The sequence below is a fragment of the Eleutherodactylus coqui genome, chromosome 1, assembly GCF_035609145.1.
Source record: "Eleutherodactylus coqui strain aEleCoq1 chromosome 1, aEleCoq1.hap1, whole genome shotgun sequence".
Classification (NCBI taxonomy): domain Eukaryota; kingdom Metazoa; phylum Chordata; class Amphibia; order Anura; family Eleutherodactylidae; genus Eleutherodactylus; species Eleutherodactylus coqui.
Genome location: NC_089837.1, coordinates 432,173,139 through 432,198,012, shown reverse-complemented (window position 1 = coordinate 432,198,012; position 24,874 = coordinate 432,173,139). Strand labels below are relative to the sequence as shown.

Sequence of the window (24,874 nt, the reverse complement as noted above, 5' to 3'; positions counted from 1 at the left end):
GCAATTTACCCACGGATGCGAGGCGATTTTCAGGCAAAAACACCTTGCATTGGGAAAATTCCAATCCTCTCGTGTAAGTTTCACGCGCAATAGAGAATCAGAAGTGTTTCCCATTGATTTCACAGCATGCGAGGCATTTAAACTCGCATTGAAATCAATAGGCGATGCGTTCCGAGGAACGCGAAAAGTTGAAGCATACCACAATTTTTTTTACATCACTTGTGTATTAGACTCCATTCAAAATATTTGCGGGTGTATCAGTGCATAGTACTTTACTTTTTGAACATGCAGTGCCATAATTTAAAACACTAGTTTCAGATGTGTTCTGCTTTTCACAGAATAAGGCCTCATTCACATGAGCGTTTTTACGCAGCTATTTAGTGGTGAAAAATGTCAGACGGAAATTGCGACCATCTGAAGGATTGGATTCCAATGTATTCATTCAGATGGGCGATGTTTAACCAAGCAAAATCAGATGGCCGAAAAAAATAGCACATCTGCAGCCGAATTCAGCAGCCCATTTTACACATGGTCGAAAAAGATAGGTCTTGCCCTATCTTTTAACCAAAACATGCTGGCGGCTCCACAGACTCCTATGGTCACACCTGCTCAGTCATATTCTTTCTGCGCCGATGAGTATGTGGACACTGGAGCTTCACCACACCAGGGATCCCTCCACATACACTACCTAGAGAAGCAGAAAGAGAAGCAAGACTGAGCATGTCGCGCTGTGGAAGAAACAATTTTCTTTTTTATGTAGCAACGCGTTTCGACAATCTCTGTCTTTGTCAAACTTACAAGCTTTGTAAGCTTGACAAAGACAGAGATTGTCGAAACGCATTGCTACATTAAAAAGAAAATTGTTTCTTCCACGGCGCGAGATTTTTTTTTGTCTTTTTGGCATATTGTTTAATCCGACCGTGTCTGCAAACACGGATCTAGGTATTTCCTTGGACACCACTCCCAAAAGAAGATTAATGGAGAGGAAAGAAACCGCTTAGAGGCTAACGTGGACAACAGGTGCCGAGGGGTTAACTACTTATCAATGGATTAACCCTTCGAGCACCAGGTAAGTCCACCATAATACTCTATTACAGCATTTTTAAAGCATGAGAGGCGCATTTTAAAGTTCTAAACTATCTTTTATAAGACTGAGCATGTGTGACCACTTTGGAAGAATTACTAAAGAGGACACAGAATAGTAACAGCAGGTGGCGCTATTCTAACATTAGTCCTGGAATATCCGTGGATATTATAAGTGTAAACGCAAAGCTTGTTTATCATTGTGGACTGCATTTAACAATCAACAATACTTCTTATGCAAAAATCTAAGTTTTAGCAGTGAATTAAAAAAGAGGAAGGCTTCCTATATAAAAGCATTATTTAAATGTAGCAAAGTTCCATTTGTGAAAATAACTTGACTGCGAAATGTGGCGGTGGGGAGATAGTGTGCCATGCTGCTGAGAACCGCATGACAAAACAGCAGAATCTTTTAAACTATCATTGTTTTGGGATGTGGTTTTTTGAAACGCAACTGATAAAGCACATGGTTCCAATGTGCTTCACCAGTACAAGCTGCGTCGCCAAAACTGCATTGTAAAAACAGGCCAATTCGCTAAAACATATGCTTTCTGTGTGGTCCATTTTCTCTTCGCACATAATTATCATATGGTCACATTGTGTTCATATTTCATGCCTTAACGTTCATTTGCCATTCCGTCCCATGTGAATGCACGCTAATAAGGCAATTACTATTTCACAAAGGATCAATTGTTGATGGATGATGCCCGCCCTTTAATAAGCTCATAGCTGAGTTTATGTTTACCCAAGTTGTCTTTCTCATAGAGTGCCTGTACACTCGGTAGAAGCCATGTATTTCCCTTGTATTTGCTGATAAACTGCAACAAGTTGAAGGTAAACCACCTGTGGGTTTTGCTGCTCAGTTCTTGGCATTTATTGTGACTTGGCTGCTTCTTGTGCGGATAGCCTTATACTGAATGTTGCATGAAGAGCTGAAACAATTAAATGTGACAAATATATAAAAATGGGAAAGAAATCAAGAAATCAGGCAAATGCTTTTTCATGGCACTGGACACACAAAAGATATAAAGACTTTGTGGGAAATATAGTAATACTACACACTGTCAAAGTGATGTACCAGCCTAATTCCCCAAAGGCGAACTTTGGTCCCTTTTCCTTGCTCCTCCATGTGCTTGAAAGAGAGCTTTACTCAAAACACTGCATATTTACATACCTACTTACTCTTGGGAAAGAAAGCACTATTTTTGTGTGTTCGCCATTTTTTGTATGCCATTTTAACATAATTAAATTCAACTTTTTACAGTAAATTAAAATAGGTCAGAAAGAGGGACCCAGGGGCTTTGTAAATATGGTATTCTGACCAAAATATGCTTTTCATAGTTTTTTCACCAGAAAACTATTGTGAAACCAGAAAACTTTAGTGAACACATCTGTTAACCTGCCCTATTAAATATTACATCAATTACCGTATTAAATTATAAATAGGTTTAAAAGGACATAATCTGTGCAAGTGTGTGTGTGTATATATATATATACACACACACACTTGCACAGATTATGTCCTTTTAAACCTATTTATAATTTAATACGGTAATTGATGTAATATATATACTGTACGTGTGTGTTTAGAACTGGTGATTTATCATTCTTGAGCATGCTTTTACCTTAAGAGTCCACAAATAAATACAGCTTTCTTGCGCAGCATGATAAATGGCGCCAGATAAAATATTAAAGAGGCCACGATTACAATAGTGTAGAAAACCCCTCCGGAGAATATATATGGTGTAAATGCATTTTTCCTCGGCGTATTTTGCAGGTTACTGACCTTCTCTGCTGTACAGATGAAACACTTCATTTTTATTTATAAGCAACGTATTCTGATATGAAAGAGAACGTTAATACCATAAAAACAAATCACGCAGCTAAAACATCCAGACAAAAGGTTTTCTATAAATTCAGTTGCATTCAAAACTTAAGAAAGTAAGCCTACATATCATCCTCAGCCATGAGACTGAGTGGGAAAGACTTTTCCATTAATTTGTTTTCAAGAACACAAGCTATCATTGTAATGCCTCAAGGGCAGCAATACCATTTGGATATGAAATGCATCTGTTATGATTCTCATTTTTCCTTGGGGACCTGAACAAGAGATTCTGGTATTCAAAGTTGTGCTTTGATTTTCCTACGTTAGACCACAATATCATTTTCTGTACTGGAAAAATAGCAGTTAGATATTTCATGCTGTTCTAGTTAGCTACATATGATGGAAGCAAATGAGCATATAGTGAAGTGAGTTAACTAGCCATTTAGGCCTCATGTCCACGGGGAAAATCAGATCCGCTGCAGATTCTACATGGAGAATCTGCAGCGGGTCCCTCCTGCCCCGCGGACATGAGCGCTGAAAATAGCAATTTAAAAGCATTTACCTATCCGTAGCGGGCGGCGAAGCTTTGCTCTTCCTCGCGGCCGGATCTTCATTTTCGGCCGGCGGATGAATTCCTGACGCTGGCGGCACGTCGTCGACGTGCCGCGCGCATGCGCCGGGCACATCCGCCGAGCCGAAGCAAGGGAGATGCGGCCGTGAGGAAGAGCAGAGCTTCGCGGCCCGCTGCGGGTGAGTAAATGCTTTAAATTCCTATTTTAGGTCTCCCGCGGATCCGGACGGCTTCCATAGGCTTCAACAGAAGCCCGCGGGAGCCGTCCCCGCGGGAGACCCGCATGAAAATGGAGCATGGTCCAGATTTTTTCATGCTCCATTTTTTTTAAAATCACTTTTATTGACGATCCGCGGGTATTTATCTACCCGCGGGTGGTCAATGCATCCCTATGGGGTGCGGATCCGCGTGCAGGTAATCCGCTGCGGATCCTAAATCATATTTTCCCCGTGGACATGAGCCCTTAGAGTCTTCCTATAGAGTCAGACGATGGCTGGGGTGTGTTAATGCTATCATTTGTAGTACACATTTTTATCATGTTACTAATTAGTAATGAGCAAACATGCCATCATAATAACATCTAATATAGGTATTTTATTTTATTAGCTTTTCCTTAAAGGGAATCTGATGCGTCCTAGAAGCACAAGAAGTCCGAGGATGTGCTTTTTATACTTACCTGGCTCCCCATTCCCGTGTTGTCACCGGTGGAAGTCAGCACTCGGTCAGTCAGTTTGACTCTTTTCTTCAGTCATTGCGCACACATACACACTGTTCTCTATTGGATCGGACATGCACTGGCCGAAAAAAAGAGCCAGACTGACTGACCTAAAGTTGACTTCCACTAGTGACAGCATGGGAATGGGGAGTCGAGTAAATATGAAAAGCAGATCACCACACTCCTCGTTCTGTGTCCTATAACCACCATAACTTAGTTTATGGTGCTTATAGGATGTGACAGATTCCTTTTTAAAGCACACTCGCACTTTCAATCACTTTTCAAAAATAAGTTACCATGTGTATATATGAAGAATAACTCTATATGGAGCTATTACATGACTTGTATCCAGATTATATCACCAGTTTACCCCTCTGCAGGCTGTAGGTCTAGTTTCATTTCTCTTTCAGGTGGTGGAATGAACCTGCTATTATACACTGTGCACAGAGAACAGCAGGATACATTTTTCTCTAACTCTCTGTAGTATACACAGGCATAACATCCTCATATAGCAATAGAATCATACAGTCATAAAGTTGGAAGACACCTCCATGGTCATCAGGTCCAAAGCTTTGTTCAATGTAGGATTCACTAAATCACCCCAGAGAGATATTTGTCCAGCCTTTGTTTGAAGACTTCCATTGAAGGAGAACTCACCACCTCCCGTGGTAACCTGTTCCACTCATTGATCACCCTCACTGTCAGAAAGCTTTTTCTAATATCTAATCTGTGTCTTTTCTGCATTGTGACAGCCCTTAGATATTTGTAGACAGCAATTAAGTCTCCTGCCAGCCTTTTTTTTTTTGCAAGCTAATCATTTCCAGATCCTTTAACCATTCCTCATAGGACATGATTTGCAGACCGCTCACCATCCTGGTAACTCTTCTCTGAGCTTGCTCCAGTTTGTGGTTGTCTTTTTTATACATCAGTATTAAGCATTATAGATGTGATTCCTGTAAATCACTTACTATTAGCAGCAGGCATGTCTGTTTGATTTTTTTGCCTGCGTCTCCCACCAGGAGCTCGATTCCACATCTCCTCTGCATAGACTGCTATAGACAGCTTGAGTCATCGCCCTTCTCTACTTCCTCTTCTCCATCTATTATGAGAGCCTGGCATTTTTGGTAGCAGGCAATTGAGAGCAATTAGAAGGCAGTGAGATCGCTAGTGACCAGTACTTTACAGGAATTGTTACGCACAAGAATGTAATTTTAGGTAAATAAAGGGACTTGCACTTTTGCAAGTTATCACATTAGCAAATTAAATTATAGAATGATTTCTCATCAAATACATCCATACAAGCGCTAACATTTTGTTTGGGCAAATAACCCATATATTCATAGTGATTCTCAAATTTTGATATATTCCCCATAATTTTGCTTTTTATATGGCTGCACTCACACAGGCATCTGTTAAAACACAACATTTTAAATGCCGCATTTTAAAGCGTTTTCGAATGGCATTTTGAAATGCATTCAACAGCGTTTTTTAATGCACTCCATCATTACAATGGGTGATGAGGTGCGTTAAAAAGTGCTAACCCCTCAACTCCACTTTAGAGACCATAAAACTTTCACATCCCTAATTAGTTGACTAATTAAGTACTTACTCATTCTCTTCTGGTATTGTTTTAAGTGCAAATTAATCACACCATGTCTGTGCCTTTTTACACATATGTGCATATATATATATATATATATATGCCTCTTCGGATCTATTCCTTTTATGCCTGAGGAAAAACCCTGCGTAGGTTCAAAAGCTCGCTATAACATCATTTCGTTTTGTTAGCCATTGAAAGGTGTCATATCTACAACATTACTTTGCTTCTCTTACTGAGAACAATCACAGAAAGCGCACTGAAGTAGAGCAGACAGCGTTCGAAAATTGCAGCGTTTCTAGCACTTTTAGAGAAGCTTCATTGAAATTAATGGAGGTGTTTCAAAGCGTTTAGCATGGCGTTTCAAATGCCGCACTAAACGCTGTAAAAAACGTGTGTGTAAGAGTGGCTTAAAGGTCATAGAGTATTTATTAGGGCCATAGATATTTATGGTATTTTCTAGTATCCATAATGTAGTCATTTAGAGCTCTAAGTAATTTTTTTCCGAAAGCTTTAAACATGTATTTCAAGACATATGTGGCGACAAGAAATTACATTATTTTATTTTTTTTAATCTTATAGCTACGCTTTTTGAAAATTTTTCCTACGGTAGGTTGTTTGTATTTATTTCTAGCAAAAAACAGAAGTCTCTTCCGTCGACTGCTTTTAAATTTAGAAAAAATGTCTGCTAAACTTGTATACATCAGGGCGAATTACCGGTGTCTGCCTGATGCGACACTTCCCTGATGGACAAGAAAACAATTTGGTCACTGATACCACCAAGTTTTACATTTTACAGGTATAGATACAGTCAAACATATCTGTACACAGTTAGAGGAATAGAGAGTTGGGTTCCCAGGAAATTGGTTGACCGTGAATGAGAAGAACCCTCTAATGGTGGTTTCACATCTGTGTTGGAACCTCCGGTTAGACGTTCCGCCGCAGATCCAACACAAAATACCGGGAGAAAAAGAACTGCATGCAACACTTTTTCTTCTAGCTAAAAGTTGGGCAGCTGAGCAGAAACCTAACAGACCCCATTATAGGCACTGTTTGATTCCGTCCTAAGACTGAGCTGTTTGGCTACAGAGATTCCCCTCTCCTGTGCCCCAAACAGAGCAGAAAAACGGAACCCCCAACACAGATGTGAAACCGCCCTAAGAACCATAAGAGCTACAATTTAGTGGTACAATTTTGATGTTTTGGCTGCAGTATGCTTTAATGCAACTACAAGGCATTTTTTGATTTATGTATCCACGTACCATAGACGATTGCTTTATCCATTTATGTTATATGAGTATATAATACAACACAAGCGTAGGGGCCAGTTGGATTTAAACTAGTCATATCAAATATCCATAGTACTTTACGCATTGAGCATAGCAGAAAGTGAGGGGTGTCATAATGGCAGTGCACATGGCACATGACATAGTTCACCACCAGGCTTTCCACCTAACACTAGCATTAGTTATATTATATATATATCATATATTAGTCATTCACTCACTATTCATCTATTATATGCTTTAATGATAAACAAGTCTTACCTTGCCATTATTTGCGATTAGCTTCACTGTTAAAGGTTAATGAATTATGCGAAAGCAATTAACAGATTTAATGGTTCACGGAATGTAAATGTTGAATCATCTCCATTTTTTGAAAGAACTAATGCATTAAAGTTAACATTTCCAATTCTAATTGTCATATTCATTTTAGAGGGTATTTCAAAATCAGCTTCCTAATAGAAACATTTATAGTCATGGAGGGCTTTAAGTACCTTGACTCATACTAAGGGGTTTAGTAGAATGCAAAGGAAAGTTCATTATTTTTAATTAGTCTAATTGCTAATGTTGCATTAAGAGTTTGGTTAGTGGAAGTAATTACAGTAAGTGTATTAGATGTGAGTACTGGCATTCATCTTGTGACATTATTAAAATTTCTGAGATGAAAATATCCCTGGTGGTTTGCAGGCACTACATTGTTTACCAAAGGATGTTAAATTAATCATATCGTCAATGCCCACCAAGCAGGCAAAGAATAATTATAAGTTTCTCTTATCTGGGGAATGTCTTGGATGCTGTTCTAGGCTGTGTGTATTTATCTGCGCTTTTTAATAAACTGTGAAATGTAGCATTGTAGAAGCAGCTTCTTTATTCTTTTTATTGTACTGGGTAGGAGAAGGGACAATGAATTAGAAACGGGGATACATATAGAAAAAGGGCTTACAGCAAAAGTTGGGGCTTCCTCTATTGCTAACACTATATATCTCTACCTCTCCAGGGAATAAGGGCATCCAGTTTCATTTTTATCTCCATCCTTTACGCTACTTAAGAGCTGGGCTACTTTTATGGGGTAGCAAACTGGGTTATCACCCAGGACCCAAATTTCCTAGAGAGTACCTCACTGCTACAGCAACCTTGGAGAAAAAATGATTTCATTTTTCCTCCACTACCCTACGTAACCAGGAAGCTTATCACCCTAGACAAGAAACAACCCTTGAATACCCTGTATTGTTTAGCAGTGTATTGTGGGATAATTTCAGAATTGGATTGCTGTGTTAGGCCTTCACACGTTAGCTGCATTGTGGACGAAATGAATGAATTATAGCCGCGATTAAGTCGCGACCAAAATTTGCGTTTTCTTGTCCATTCACACAAGCGGCTGCGGCGTATGTACAACGCAGCCCAGAAAACCCTCAGCTGGCATAAATTTCCGGAATTATTTCTAATGGCTCAGACGCTGCTAAACGTCTTCCTCTTCCCTTTTTTGGCAGCTCCCATAAAAGTCTATGTGAGCCGTCAACGTATATTGGCCAAAAGATAGGACAAGACCTATCTTTTTCGGGTGTGTATAAAATTGGCCACCGTATTCAGTCGCCCATGTTCTATCTTTCTCGGCGTGGCTAAAAATGAGTCATCTGAATGAATGCATTGGAATCTAATGCTTTAGATGGTCATGATTTTTTATCGCAGCTAAATTAGCCATGTAAAAATGCTGATGTGAATGAGGCCTTAGGGTGCATTCACATATAGCTGATTTTGGTTATCTGTCAAATTTTGCACCAAAATTTGACACATATTTGCCCTGTGGATTTTGGTGGGGATCCGCACCAAAATCTACACTTTTTATATAAATTCTTTATTTATAGGTTTGAGGCGATACAAAAGGAAAAGAGGGAAATGAGTGTATGGGTGTAACAGCACACCAAAATTCTCACAACAATCATGATTGCAAAATTGCAAAATTGCAACATCAATGAGTAGGATTACAAAAAGTGAGACTGAGTTAACAAGGGTAAGGTGCAGGATAGAGATGAGCGAGCACCAAATTGCTTGGGTGCTTGTTACTCGAGTCGAACTTTCAGTGATGCTCGAGAGTTCGTTTCGAGTAACGAACCCCATTGAAGTCAATGGGTGACTCGAGCATTTTTGTATATCGCCGATGCTCGCTAAGGTTTTCATTTGTGAAAATCTGCAAAACACAAGAAAGTGATGGAAACGACATAGAAACGAATAGGGCAGGCGAGGAGCTACATTTTGGGCTGTATCTCAAGTTCCCAGGTCCCACTATTAAGCCACAATAGCGGCAAGAGTGAGACCCTCCCCCCCCCCACTGTCAGCGTAAAGATCATTCTCCTCTGCCACAGCTGTAACAGCTGTGGCAGAGAAGAACGATGTTAGCCCATTGAATTCAATGGAGCCGGCAATACAGCCGGCTCTATTGAAAGCAATGGGCTGCCGGAGTACGCGGGATGAATTGTCGGGAAGGGCTTAAATATATAAGCCCTTTCCTAAAATTCATCCAGAAATGTGTAAAAATAAAAAATATATATATACTTACCTGGTCCCGGCAGAACGATGTTAGCCCATTGAATTCAATGGAGCCGGCAATACAGCCGACTCTATTGAAAGCAATGGGCTGCCGGCGATCGTGGGATGAATTGTCGGGAAGGGGTTAAATATATAAGCCCTTCCCTGCAATTCATCCAGAAATGTGTAAAAATAAAAAATATATATATACTTACCTGGTCCCGGCAGACGGAGTTCAGCGCGGCAGGCTGCAGTTCTCCTGAACTGCTCTGAACAGCTGTGAGTAGTATTCAGCAGCCGGGGATTTAAAATCCCCGCCTGCTGAATGAGATGCCTCTGATTGGTCACAGCCTGACCAATCAGAAGCATCCCTCACTCACACCCATTCATGAATTCATGAATGGGTGAGTGAGGGCTGCCTCTGATTGGCTTAGCACAGGGACAGCTGAGAGCTGCCACTGAGCCAATCAGAGGCAGCCCTCACTCACCCATTCATGAATTCATGAATGGGTGTGAGTCAGGGATGCCTCTGATTGGTCAGGCTGTGACCAATCAGAGGCATCTCATTCAGCAGGCGAGGATTTTAAATCCCCGGCTGCTGAATACTACTCACAGCTGTTCAGAGCAGTTCAGGAGAACTGCAGCCTGCCGTGCTGAACTCCGTCTGCCAGGACCCGGTAAGTATATATATATTTTTTATTTTTACACATTTCTGGATGAATTGCAGGGAAGGGCTTATATATTTAACCCCTTCCCGACAATTCATCCCGCGATCGCCGGCAGCCCATTGCTTTCAATGGAGTCGGCTGTATTGCCGGCTCCATTGAATTCAATGGGCTAACATGGTTCTGCCGGGACCAGGTGAGTATATATTTATTTTTTATTTTTACACATTTCTAGATGACGGCAGCCCATTGCTTTCAATAGAGCCGGCTGTATTGCCGGCTCCATTGAATTCAATGGTCAGTGCTCGTTTAATCGAGACGAGTACCGCGTGGTGCTCGTCTCGAGTAACGAGCATCTCGAGCACCCTAATACTCGAACGAGCATCAAGCTCGGACGAGTATGCTCGCTCATCTCTAGTGCAGGACAGGAACTGAGAGGGGGTGGGGGTGGGGGGATAGAAGCTCTGCTTGTTGATCCCTTCACAGAGCTGAATAAAAGTGAGTCGTATTAAAGAAGTACATACCTTGGCTAATGAAATTAGTTGTGGGGTGGAGATTATTTGTTCTTAAAGGAAATCCACTTAGACCATATTTCAAGATATTTCTCCACCTTTCCTTCTCACAGAAGTCTTGTTTTTTCCAGGCTGCCAAATATGCCGGTCTCGTTTAGCCATTTCCGGGCTTTGGGAGGCTCCGTTTCCTTTCAGTGTCTAGGGATTAGTATTTTGGCTGCGTCAATTAAGAATGGGAGTAATGAATTCATCTTTCCCGTTAAAGTCGGGGGGATTATGTTCAGCAGGAAAAAGTTTGGTGAGAGTATTACTTTCTCTTTCAAAATAAGATGTAGTATTCTTTGCACTTCGAGCAGGAAAGGCTGTAGAGATGAGCATGAGTACAGTATATGTGAGAGTGTACCTTCCGCTTTGAGACATCTCCATCATAGAGGGGGGTGTTTTGGATCGATTTTGTGGAGATCTGGGCTGTTGTACCCTCTGGAGATTATTTTACTATTTAGCCCTTGGTATCTCATTGATGTTGGGACTGAGCGCAAGTTTTTTAAGATAGTCTTAACTTTATCTTGTGAAAGTGCTATGCCAAGATTGCTTTCCCATCGATTGATATATGAAGAGTGATCTGTGTTATACATGAGTGTATGGTACAATTTAGAGAGAATCCCTCTGAAGGGGTAACCTTTTCCAAAAAGCTTATGAACAGGCAAGTCATGATTGGTATTAAAGGGGTTGTCCCGAGGCAGCAAGTGGGTCTGTACACTTCTGCATGGCCATAATAATGCACTTTGTAATGTACATTGTGCATTAATTATGAGCCATGCAGAAGTTATAAAAAGTTTTTTACTTACCTGTTCCGTTGCTGGCGTCCTCGTCTCCATGGTGCCGACTAATTTTCGCCCTCCGATGGCCAAATTAGCCGCGCTTGCGCAGTCCGGGTCTTCTGCAGTCTTCTATGGGGCTCCGTGTAGCTCCGTGTAGCTCCGCCCCGTCACGTGCCGATTCCAGCCAATCAGGAGGCTGGAATCGGCAATGGACCGCACAGAAGAGCTGCGGTCCACGGAGGAAGAGGCCATCTTCAGCGGTGAGTAGAGAAGTCACCGGAGCGCGGGGATTCAGGTAAGCGCTCCGGTGAGCTTTCTTTACCTCCCTGCATCGGGGTTGTCTCGCGCCGAACGGGGGGGGGGGGTTGAAAAAAAAAAAAACCCGTTTCGGCGCGGGACAACCCCTTTAAGGATGTCTGACTGGAAAACTGATACTGAGTTGTTGATTGCATCATAGTCCCTTTCATTGAGTTGCTGTCATAATAACGCCTTTGGAAAATCTTGTATTAAGATAAACAGGTTATTGTGGAAAAGCTTCAAGGATGGTGTCGTGAGATATTTAGCATGTTGCAAAAGGTAGCTTTTGAGGCGTTTTTTAAGTTTGTTTGGCATTAAATTCAAGAAAGGAGAATATTCGCTTATATATGGTATAAATCTGCGTTTTTTGTTTAATTTGTGCCAGATTTTAAAGAAGGTTGTGGTGAGAGGGGTAGAGATTTCTTTCAGCAAGGGTTTATTGTGTGGGGTTAACCAGGTTAATGAGTGGAACTTGGTCCCTAGGAGTTGGTGTTCTAGTTCGGTCCAAAGTTTGTTGTTGGAGAAGTGTGTAAGTTTGATTATTCGGGCTACATGAACAGCATTGCAGTAGGATTCAAAATCAGGTAAGCCAATGCCCCCCAGATTACTGTGCTTAATTAGAGTTATGTAGCTTACTCTGTGCCCTTTATCCTGCCAGATAAATTTAGTAATTAGACATTTCAGCTTAGTAAAAAAGGATTGGGGTATTTCTCGAGGAAGAACTTGTAGCAGGTAGAGGACTTTTGGTAAAACTATCATTTTAATTAGGCTCTTCCTTTCTAGCCATGAGGTCTGGAGCAGGGGCGTAACTATAGAGGGTGCAGGGGATGCAGTTGCACCCGGGCCCAGGAGCCTTAGGGGGCCCATAAGGCCTCTCTTCTCCATATAGGGAGCCCAGTGCTATGAATAAAACATTATAGTTGGGGGCCCTGTTATAGGTTTTGCATTGGGGCCCAGAAGCTTCAAGTTATGTCTGTGTGTAGCATGGTTTAGGTATGGGTATGGGTACAGATACAGATAGAGGGGGGCCCCAGCTCACCTTTTGCATCAGGGCCCCTGAACCTTTACTTACGCCCCTGGTCTGGAGAGCTATCCATGTAGTTAAATCTTTTTCAATTTGTATAGTAGCAGAATACAGGTCAGATTGTGTAGGTCAGACAAGTCTGAGGGGATTTTGGTTCCTAAATATGTGACGTGGAAGCAGGTATTTTTAAACGAGGATATTTTGGATAAATGGGCCCACATAATCTTATCTATATTTATATTGAGAAGCTCTGATTTTTAAAAGTTAAGCTTAAAATTTGAGATTTGACCAAAAAGCTCAAATTCTCTCAACAGTGGTTTGAGAGAGGAGTATGCGTTGAATGTGAATAGCAGGATATCATCTACAAAGAATGCTGTCTTGTGTTCTACTCGCCCACATTTTAAACCTGTGATGTGTTGGTTTTGCCTAATTCTTTCCAAGAGGACTTCCATCGATAGAACAAATAGAAGAGGAGAAAGTGGACAGCCCTGCCTTGTACCATTCTTAAAATTAAAGGAGGGGAAAAGGTTTTCGTTAACTTTCATTTTGGCTGAGGGTTTTTTTATAAAGGGTCATGATCTTTTCGATGAAATTGTCGGGGAAACTAAATTTTTCTAGGGTCATTTTGAGAAATTGCCAATTAACCCTATCAAACGCCTTTTCTTCATCAGTGGTGAGAAGTGCTTAGGGGGTATGGGGTATCTGGCATGGTGTATCACATTAAGAAGTGTAGTAGTGTTGTCTTTTGCTCCCCTGTGGGGGGTGAATCCCACTAGTTCCATGTTGATGAGGTTTGGGAGAAGCAGCTTAACTCTGTTAGTGAAGATTTTTGCATACAGTTTGATGTCGTTGTTGATTACCGAGATTGGCCTGTAACTGCTGCAAAGGGTATTGTCTTTCCCTTCCTTGGGAATAAAGGAGATGTGAGTAGTAAGAGCTTCTTTAGGGAAATCATTTGTGGCATTAATGTGGTTGAAATATTTGTGTAGGGCCGGGATTCGAGTTATCTTTAACCCTTTCCAATACAATTTTGCATTCAGGGTTTCCATAAAGGCTTTCTCTTTTTGCTGTTATACAACAGTACCATCTGCTGGCTAAAGCTGCGACAGCGGAGTGGCTGGCAACAGACGGTAAGAATACCCTGTTGGATGTCCTCTGACATTAGAGCTGTACAAGAATGTAGGAAGACATCAGACAGTGGATTGGAAAGGGTTTAATGTTTTATAATAGATGGAGCTGAAGCCATCTGGGACTGGGCTTTTGCCTTTAGGGAGGGCGCTAATGGTGTCCTCGATTTCTCTTGGGGAGGTTGGGTTGTTCAGCGCTATTTTCTGGGGTGTTGAGATTTGTGGTAGGGAGATGGATTTAAGGATTTTTTGGATTTGTTTAAGCTTCTGTGGGTCTGGTTTATCTTGTTTGTCAATATTATAAAAGTCAGAGTAGTAGGCACAAACTTGTTTGGCTATGTCTCTTCTTTCTCTCTTTCTTTTTTCCTTCTAGAATCTATTTGTGTTAAGAGGCCTTGTATTACCGCCTTATGAGTTTCCTATAGTATTGCAGATTTTGTGAGGTAACTTGCGTTATCTTTGAAATATGTCTGGATATTTCGTTTGATAGTATCAACGTCCTCTGTGTTTTGAAGAAGGCTATCATTTAATATCCAGTTAGTTGGGCATCTTTTTTTGTTGTTGTAAGGGCTATTTCCAGGGAGAATGGAGCATGGTCCGAAAGAAGAATTGAGTCATAGGATGATTTGATCGCAGAGCTGAGTAAATGGTGCGGTATATATATGTCGTCTATTCTGGAGTATTTTTTATGCACTGGTGAATAGAAAGAAAAGTCTTTTGTGGAGGGATTCTGTGTGCTCTAGAGGTCAACCAAATTTAGCTCAGAGAAAATTTTTTTTAATTTTCTTTAAGTTTAAGTAAGATATTCAGGATGTGCCATTAGATGCGTCTAACGAGAGCTGAAGGGGTACATTGAAATCGCTCCCAAGGATTAAATGTCCTTCTTTAAATTTTTCTAGCTGGTCAAAAGTTTTGAGAAAGAAGTTTACTTAATTATTATTTGGGGCATAGACATTTGCTAGTGTATAAGTTTTATCTAGGATTGTGCCTTTGAGGAATATATATAACGTCCCTCTGGATCTTGTTGAACATCTAAGAATTGGAATGGGAGATTTTTATTTAGGATAATCGCCACACCTCTGTGTCTTTTAAGCAGAGAAGAAGCGTTATACCATTTAGTGAATGTTTTGTTTTTGGATAAAGGGGTGTAGCTCTTCTTAAAGTGCGTTTCTTGTAAAAAAAAAAAAAAAGCGATATCCGTTTTGTTAGTTTCTACATAGTGTAAGATCTGGGATCTTTTTTGTGGGACATTAATGTCTTTCACATTAAGGGCTCAGTCACACGGGCGCATCGACACCTGTGTACGGTAGCCGATGCGCCTGTGTGACTGAGCCCTTACTGCAGGAAGAAGACGGCCGTACCTCAAGACGGACGTCTCTCTGCAGCGCTGAAGAAAGAACACATGACCGGCAATGAAGCCGGTCACATGTTCTTTCACCTGGCACTGCAGAGAGACGTCCGTCTTGAGGTACGGCTGTCTTCCTCCTGCAGTAAAACGGGCGCCGATGCGCCCGTGTGACTGAGCCCTAAAGGATATGATGTGTAGCTTAGACATTCATTATTATAAAGGTTGGGTTTAGTTGTATTTTAGGATCAGCAGTGCTGAGAATAGGGAAAAACTTCATCATCAACATACCGTATATACCGGCGTATAAGACGACTTTTGAACCCCGAAAAATCTGCTCTGCAGTCGGGGGTCGTCTTATGCGCCGGTAATACAAAAAAAAAAAAAGTGTAAAAAAAAAAAAATTATTACTCACCTCCCACGGCGTTCTGTCGCGCTCCGGCAGGATGTCGCTCGCTCCGGCAGGATGTCGCTCGCTCCTCGTCCCCGGCGCAGCATAGCTTTCTGAATGCGGGGCTTGAAATCCCCGCTTCCAGAAAGCTAATACACACGCCGGCAGCCATGACATCATTGAATGGCTGTGATTGGCTAAAGCACACGTGGCTTCAGCCAATCACACTATTCAATGACATCATTGAATGGCTGTGATTGGCTGAAGGCGCACGTGTTAGCAATCACACCCATTCAATGATGTCATTGAATAGTGTGATTGGCTGAAGCCACGTGTGCTTTAGCCAATCACAGCCATTCAATGATGTCATGGCTGCCGGCGTGTGTATTAGCTTTCTGGAAGCGGGGATTTCAAGCCCCGCATTCAGAAAGCTATGCTGCGCCGGGGACGAGGAGCGAGCGACATCCTGCCGGAGCGAGCGACATCCTGCCGGAGCGCGACAGGACGCCGGGGGAGGTGAGTAATAAAAATTTTTTTTTTTTCTCCACTGTATACCGGCGTATAAGGTGACAGTTGGGGGGTCGTCTTATACGCCCCGTCGCCTTATACGCCGGTATATACGGTAAGAATGAAATTGAGAGAAACAATTGGTAACGTTTTGCAGCTGCGCAGGAGATTATGGACAATGTCAACTGCTGCTCAGTTTCAAAAGCAAGTAATCAAAGTTTGTGGGGAGGGGGCCCACAAACAAGGTAGGAACGTTTACGCTCCTATATTGTCAAATTTTGGTAGGATCAACTGAATGGACCAAATCAAATTTGTTCACATCATTTCTTCCAGCGTAACCAAAAATACAATTAGAAAACACAAAGAGAGAGAAAAATAGAAAACAGGCAAACTGCATTTGTGAGAAACATGAAATCACTACTTATCTCCGCAGGGGAGAGCGAAATGCTATGAGTGATGTCCCGTCTGGTTAAGGATCATCTGGCAGGGGTCTTTTTCTGGGTGATCTGGTGTGATTAGATTCCGTTCTTCTCATCTTACTTGGCTTATTCGGGGTGACTTGGTTCCAGGAATCTGCTTTGGGAAGAGGAGGCAGGTCAAGGGATTCCTCCGCTGATGTCCAATCTGGGATCTGGATATGGGAAAGGTCTAATTTGTTTAAGACCAGGGGGAGGTCCTCCGGTGTTTTGATGATCCAAGTTCTGTTTTCAGTTGGGATGGCCAGGCCAAAAGGAAAGAGCCATTTATAGGGTATTTTGTTTTTCTCTCAGTGTTCTTGTGAGAGGTTGAAGTTGCCTTCTTAGATCTAATGTAAATTTAGAGAGGTCTCGGAAGATCTGGATTTCTTTGTCGTCGTATTCTATTCCTTTGACTACCCTGGCTTTATGTAAGATTTATTCTTTAGTTTTAAAGCTTTGGAGGCAACAGAGAACGTCGCGGGGTCTATCCAATTTCACAAACCAGGATCTCAAAACCCTAGGAGCCCTTTCCAGGCCAAGATCCATGCCTTCATCTCTCTCCAATAAGCTGTTAAAAATCTGGGAGAGGTTATTAGAGATCTCTTTGTCAGGTACACTTTCTGGAAACCCCCGTGTACGTATGTTGTTCCGTCTGGAGCGGTTCTCCAGATGATCTATGTGGATTTCTGGAGGTAGAGTTCTTTATGCTTGTCGAACAGGATCTCCTTAACTTTCTCTGCATGAGTGATTATTGTGCGCATGACTCCTCAAGGGTGTTGATTCTAGTATGTACTTCTTGTACATCTTTTTTTAGATCTAATATCTCTTCTTTAACTGTTTGTGTGAATTTTTTAAAGAATGCAATCTTTGGTGGGCAGGGTTTTGATGTATTTTTAACTCTGTGTCAGAAACTATCTGCGAGTCGTCTTCAGATTCACTTTCTGAGCCTGGAGGGGAAGCGGTGTAGATTTTATTATCCTCTTCAGGCGGCATCTGTTTTAGCTGGTTTATATGAGGAATATCATGAGGGGATTTTCTGAAGTTTTTCGCAGGATCCTGGGTTCTTTTTGATGTCTTAGATTCTCTGGCATTTTCAGTATTTGCTATTTTTGTAAGCATTCCCATCTTGCCTGTCTGGATAACGTTACGCTGGGAGGGTGGAGAATAGACTGTGTTCACATACTATGTTTTATTATAGCAGGTCCTTCAGGTCTAGTGCCTCTATAGGTAATTGTAGATTGTAATACTGCTTTCCCACTACTGGGTGGTGCTAAAGCTTCCTTATAGTACTTCAAAGGGTAAAGGCAGTCTTAATCAGAGAGGATAAATGTAATGGACCTCAGGGGAAGTCTTTGGTTTGCTCCAGCTGGTAGTCTGTAGCAGGGGATGAATGGAGCGCAAGCCAGGGAGGATGTGGAGATATGTTGGTGGAGGGGCCTCTGGGGTGTTAATGGGTGTGTGTAATGCTGCTCTGGCACTCTGCAGATGTTCTCCTCTCTCCCTGCAGGATGACAAGATGTCTGCTGCTGTCACACAGTGGGGGGTGGGGTGGGGAGCTATCAGGCTGTGGGGATCCCCAGGTCACTGGTGCCTGCGGCTGTCTCCCACTCCACTCTTATTCGTACTTTTCCCCTGACTCTTCAGTTCACCGCTTCTTCATTTCACTTTGCTTTACAGCCTTTCTGCCCTCCTACCGTCACTGCTCTCTGCAGCTGCAGGGTAGAGCCTTCACAAGATGGTGGCTTCCCAGTGTGCAGGGGGCTTCCTCATCCTGGGCCAGCAGCCCCACAGCAGCAAATCCTGGGCTACAGAGCCCCTTATCAGTTAACAGTCTGGGGGTGGGAGGAGAGCGATATCTCACTCACAGCCTCCTGTGCCTGCAGGGACGAGCTCAGCGGCAGTAAGCAGTGTGGCGAAGCCTTCTCATCGGTGCCGGAAGTCCGCGGTGCCGCGGGCAGGAGCCAACAAAAGTAACTGGGGCCTCCGGTGATGCAGGGGAAACCCCTTTATTCCAGCAGAGAGGAGCAGGAGCCAGACGCAGGTCAGTATGTTGGAGTACCTGGGGTACGTCGGCTGGCAAGGGGGGGCTGAGGTTGCAGGCAGGAGGTTTACAGGCTCCAGCAGGCCAGAGCAGGCCACAAGTTAGTGCCACTGGTCGGCAGAAGATGCAGTCGACCCAAGTCGAGGAGGGTAAGGGTGATCTGCTCTGCTGCCTCTTAGGGCCGATAGAGGTGCTTAAAGCCCTTTTTTAACCCCAGACAACAGGAGTGATAGAGCCCTGCATCCTCTCCCTTCGGCTGCTAAGCCCCACCCCCCAAAATGTGCACTTTTTGATGTGGTTTTTGATACAGATCCACAACAGATTTCACTGTTTCAATTGAAGGGGTGCAGTCTGCTGCGGATCCACATTAACGTTCACATCAATAGTGCAGATGTTGATGAGGATTTCAATGCAGAATTTGATGCGGATTTTGGTGTACATTTTCCACTGCAGAAAATCCGCTATGTGTGAAGGCACAATTATGTGGAAATCTTGTGGCAAAATTATGTTGCCTCTCCTGAAGAGTAACATTTGCATAGTGCATATCATTTGGACACTGTATGGTTGTATTATATTGCTAGTATATGGCAGTATTATTTTGGTGCTATATAATAGTATAATGTGGGCTGTATAAGCAGTATTAGGTGGACTTTGTAAAGGAGGTCTACTTGGGTCTCTTATGGAGTTATCAGTATACTGAATAGCAGTTTTATTTGAGCAATACATGAGAATACAAAGTGGGCACTATATGATAATAATATTAGAATATTATTGTTACCATGTGGTGGTTGCAGCTCCTCCCGAGACCCAGGTGTGCTGTGTCCCGCGGTCGGGGCGCTTTCCCCTAACTTGTGGTCCGGCTGCTGGAGGGGCGAGTGCCAGGCCGGCTTGGTGCTGGTGGCTCGTGGTGCGGTGCGCATGCCCAGTAGTCCTGGCAGCGCCGTGTACGCGTGCACCTGGGAGTGCAGCTGCCGTGCACGAGCTCCCTTTTGATGTGCTATGGGGAGTTGGCTGTCTCCCTCTTTCCACCTCCGTTTAAAATTCTGGCAGTGACTGCAATCACTGCCAGTTATTGGTTTCCCTTATGTTGCTAGCTAGTCTGCATCTGTAGGTCTCCTGCCTCTGTCAGCTTGTCTGCTATATTGTTACCATCTGCTATGTTGTTCCATCTGCCTTGATATTATCAGTATTGTTTTTTTTTCATCTGCCTGTCCTGTCAGTAGTCTACTCATTTCATCTAGGTATGCCAGCGCTTCTTTTCGGTACCTAGATAGCGTAGGGACCGCAGCCCAGTTGCCCGCCTGGGGTTAGCCAGGAGTAGAGGCAAGTAGGCAGGGACAGGGGTTGCGGGTAAGATTCAGGGCAACCCGGGCTGGCGTATCCAGGGTAGATTACTGTGACAATTATATAGAAGCATTATTTAGGCAGTTTATGGTGGTGTTATTTGAGCACTACATGGCTGTATTATTTGCCATTAATTAGATATAGTATAAATTCAAAGGAACAACTGTCTAAAAATGGGAATGGAGGGGTCCTATTTTGCTTATTGAGCAGAGCCCTATTTTCTATGACGCAATATGCAGAAATAGGGTGTGTTAACCCTTGGGTCATGCCTTCCTCCCTTATTTGCCAACCTTGACATCTTCATAGTTAGAAAACAGCACAGATTCCTACCACCCTTATCTGGAATCCTGAGAATCATGTGTTGCCTGCCTCCAAGTGTCTCCAGTGAATGCTTCTACAGTACATACGGTATATCCTGAACTGGAAGCCAAAATGTCGATGCAAACAATAACAAGAGCTGTTAAAATAAATCTCAAGTCCAAAAATTTTAAACTCAATCTTGGACAGAAGTTGGAACTACAAGCCTTTGCTCAGACACTTCCCTTGCGCTTTTGTGATGGGAGATTTGTCAAGCCTGTGCAGCTTACCCAGTGCTGTGAGTGTTATTGAGCATGGCAGCAGCGGCTGTGTGCCATACCCATGTCTCCTGCAAGGCCTGTTCTGAACATGGTAAGATTCTCAGATCAAGCTATTACTGAGTGAAGATTGAATTTAAACTCTGAAATTACAATAATTACATATATAATTAAGTTCATAATTGTAAGGAGATCCAAGCTAATTGCACTGGAGAAGTGTGGAATTCTAACCTGCATGTCAAAATACACCATTTCAGCTATAAAACAGCTGCGGTACAATCAGCTTACATAAACTGAAAATAGATGGAATAAAATACACTGTGGAACTGCAAAGCAAAATTCTAAAATCTGTTCCAGAACGAGAAAAAAAATCTTTGGCATAATGCGAAAGGGCCTGGAATAAACAAAAACATGGAGCGAGCAGGTATGCAGCTTAAAACCTTGAACGATGATCGTTCAGTGTAAACATCAGCCGTTCAGTACTGAACGGCCTCTGTGTTAAGTGAATGGAGACAGGCGGGGGAAAGAAATCTCCTCCAGCTGTCCCGGCCCCTTGCTGGCCGCTCTGTGAACGAGCCAGCGATACACGCTCCTGTGCGGCTGCTCAGGAGTGAGTACATGCGGAGACGAGTGTCACGTATCATTTGGCCGACATTCGTCCCATGTAAATGGGCTCTAAATGTAATGGCCATGATATTTTTTTTAGTAGAACCTCTTCAGAGTTGTGCAATTGTGCTACATTCATGAGACAATAGCAATGTACATGGACCTAAAAAGGATAGTGCAATAGTACAATAGTATTGTGGGATGCAAAAGTTTCGGTGACCTGCAATTTTGGGAGGAATTTGATTTGTAGTTTGGACTTATGCACACTGGTGTACTATCGAATTGTGTTGTACCGCTCTGTCTTATAGTGCCATGGTGTTCCATAGGACCATCTTGTAGCTAACCGTTAACAGGTCTGGCACATCTTGATAACTGGAATGTACTATAAAGCTGAGTTAAGTTATCATAGCATGTTAAATGTCAAGTTAACATTTGCTACATTTGTACTATTTTTTAATAATAATTAGAATCTTTTTTTTTATACCGCCAACGTATTCTGCAGCTCTTTCAAGCATGGGATAAATGCAAACAATACAACAATTACAATGTGAGGTACAATGAGTTTGAAACAAATGGGGGGGGGGTGGTACAGGAGGTACAAGGGAGGGGGAGCGAGGCATCGGGGAACACAGGCAGTAGCGGATTTCATGTGGAAATCAGTTATTAGAAAGCAAACAGGGTGGGGCGGTAAGGAGGTGCAGGGTAAGAGGTCATATGTGATAGGCAGGGTGGAAGGCATGGGGAGCCATAGGGAGGGGCAATGGACTAGGTCAGGGGATTTTGTATGCCCCCCTGAAGAGGTACGTTTTTAAGGTGCGTCTGAACTTTCGTGCATTGGGAATTGTCTGGATGGCTTGGGGTAGAGCGGTCCAGAGGATGGGTGCTGCTCTGGTGAAGTCCTGGAGGTGAGCGTGTGAGGTTCGTATTGGAGGGGTGTTTAGTCTGAGTGTGTTAGCGGATCGGAGTGAGCGGGCTGGGTGGTGTACAGACAGGAGGTAGGCGATGTGTCCTCCTATAGATACACTGCTTCTAGGGGCTTTGCCACATGCATGATGGCTTATGTTTTTCAAGGCTGCATCATTCTACTTTTTTTTTTAGCAGAATGGGAATGGATATAATTAGAAAGGAAAAAATAAATCTTCCCAAAATTTACTCATTGATAGTTTTCCCTTCTCTTCGAGCTAGGATTCATTCCCTTCCTTTATAAAAAGAAAAGACATCCAAGAGAATCTGATGTCCCGAATACAAGTTAAAGGCAGTCTTACACGAGCATTGCACATTGTTTCAGTGTAATACTTCTGTGTGCAATTAAATTAACTACTATGTCATGTCTCATATGTTTTCCAAATAAATACAGTTACAAGTAAAATCGAATGCCTCCTCCAGCTAGACAAGTATTAGCAGGGACTTTATTACACAACATCAAGTTTACTGCACCCGCTGTGTAATCCAGGAGCTTTTGTTCACGCAGCTACTGCCTTTTCCCATTTTAATCTATGTACTAATTATCATGCATTTCCTGTTTAATGTCTGACTGCTTCTGTGCTCAGGGATTCCATAAATGTTGAGTGTTATTGCCTATTTTCTACAGTAATTTCTTTTTCTTTCAGAATGCTTCAAACAGATGTGCAGTCCCTGAAGATTCTGCTCCACAAATCAGGCATCATCATTGCCATGAAACGGTCCATGACCCACAGCTGACTTCATGCTCCTGCCCTTTGTATGCCTGTAAATGGGAAGGTCACTTGGAGGTGGTTGTTGCTCATTTAACACAAACTCATACAATAAACATACTACATGGAACAGAAATTGTCTTTCTTGCTACTGATATGCACCTTCCAGCGCCGGTGGACTGGATAATTGCGCATTCATGTCTGGGCCATCACTTTTTGCTTGTGCTCAGAAAACAAGAAAAATATGAAGGATACCCACAATTTTTTGCTACAATGATGCTGATTGGCACGCCGGCGCAGGCTGAGAATTTCAACTACAAACTAGAGTTGAACAGGAATCGGAGAAGACTGACGTGGGAATCCAGTCCCCGCTCTGTCTTAGACTGTGTTGACTCTATAATTACAGATAGTGATTGCCTTGTGCTTAATGCCTCAGTGGCTCAGCTCTTTGCTGATAATGGAAGTCTGGCCATTGGAATAGCAATAACTGCAAGCAAACTTTGTGCTACTCAACCTGAAATGTAATTTGCTGGACATCTGTGTATGGAAATCCAAACGAATGGGCTTTTTATTCTCCCTCGGCTTTTTAGCGCTTGTATATAGGAAAAGGTTGTTCTGACAAAAATGTATAAGCAATATTTCTTTTTAATGTATTTAGATTTAGTTTCTGTGAAAACTTTTTGACCCATCAAGAGCTATTGACAGGAGGATACCATGTGAAGATATCTGTTGTTTCCATGTCTGTTGTATATTTATATGTCCATATTTGTTTATCTGGAGTTATAGATACAAATATCATCAGTGGCCCCCCCAGTGGATGATGAATAATAGATTCAGAAGTTTGTTTGTTTTTTCAGTTAGTATTGCATTCTTGCTTTCTGTAACAATAATATTATTTTTAGATGTTCTTTTATGTTGCTACAGTTAGGATATATTACTTAATATCATAAACAGCCTGATGTGGCAGAGCTGAATTTATCACAAAACTTTTTGGGCTGCATGGTTTGTGTTACCATGTTAATTGCATTAGTGGAGTTGTGCCAAAGGAATAGATTGAGGTTCCTGCGCTAGGGACCCCTTCTATGACCTGGAATGAAGAGCCGCTCATTAAGGGCCCCTTCAGACGGACATATTTGCGTAACAAAATTTGCACACTCAGTACACAGAGAATAGAACCCATTGATTTGTTATTGGCCACAAATTCTGCATGCGCAGAAAAAAAATAAGACATGCTTTTTTTGTGTGTTCATTTGCGCAAAAAGAATTCCATTGAAGTCTATTGGAGGTGCACAAATGCGTTTTCAATGCGCACGCAAATGTGCAATATGCTGCACAATCCTATGATAAAAAGAACACATCTGGACCTCATTAGGCCGCATGGCCTTTTAAATCGCAGCAGTAAAGGGTGTGAACATGCCCTGCTTGCGCAAAAGGTACAGTAAAATACGTCAATGCGTACGTAAAGGCACCTCGTCCGTGGTGTAAATACATTTCACCGTGAACTGTGTGCAATTTCGCATACGTCTGTCTGAAGGAGCCACATTCCCATTCTAGCAGACCTTGTGCTGTCATGGATTACAGGATGGCCATTCATGTGAATTGCTCTCCTATGCTACTACATTTCCCCTGCAGTGGCTGCTGCAAGGAAAATGCATGGCTGGCTGTGACTTTCCATGGCATAATCAACTGATTGCCAGGGGTGCCAAGAGCTTATCATTTTCGTTTTGTAGCATATTTTCCATATCAGTTTAAGAGGCGGAAAGTTCCATAATGCAATGCTCTGTGTCTTGTTTCTGATTTGTATTGTTAGTATTAACTTTATTTTTATAGGTTTTTAAACCTTCACTCCACTAATTTTTACCATTCTCACATATGATTTTTGATTGAAAAA

The 24,874-nt window shown here is 42.4% G+C and overlaps 1 protein-coding gene across 1 annotated transcript in view; it reads left to right on the top strand.

Annotated features, from left to right (window-relative positions):
- The window catches only part of SIAH3 (siah E3 ubiquitin protein ligase family member 3), a 121,489-nt gene extending 97,675 nt beyond the window's left edge, over positions 1-23,814 (top strand). The window contains exon 2 of the mRNA XM_066582040.1: positions 22,921-23,814. Within this exon, the coding sequence (XP_066438137.1) occupies positions 22,921-23,508 (588 nt within the window). The 3' untranslated portion in view covers positions 23,509-23,814. The remainder of the gene's footprint in view (positions 1-22,920) is intronic.
- Positions 23,815-24,874: the final 1,060 nt, after the last annotated feature.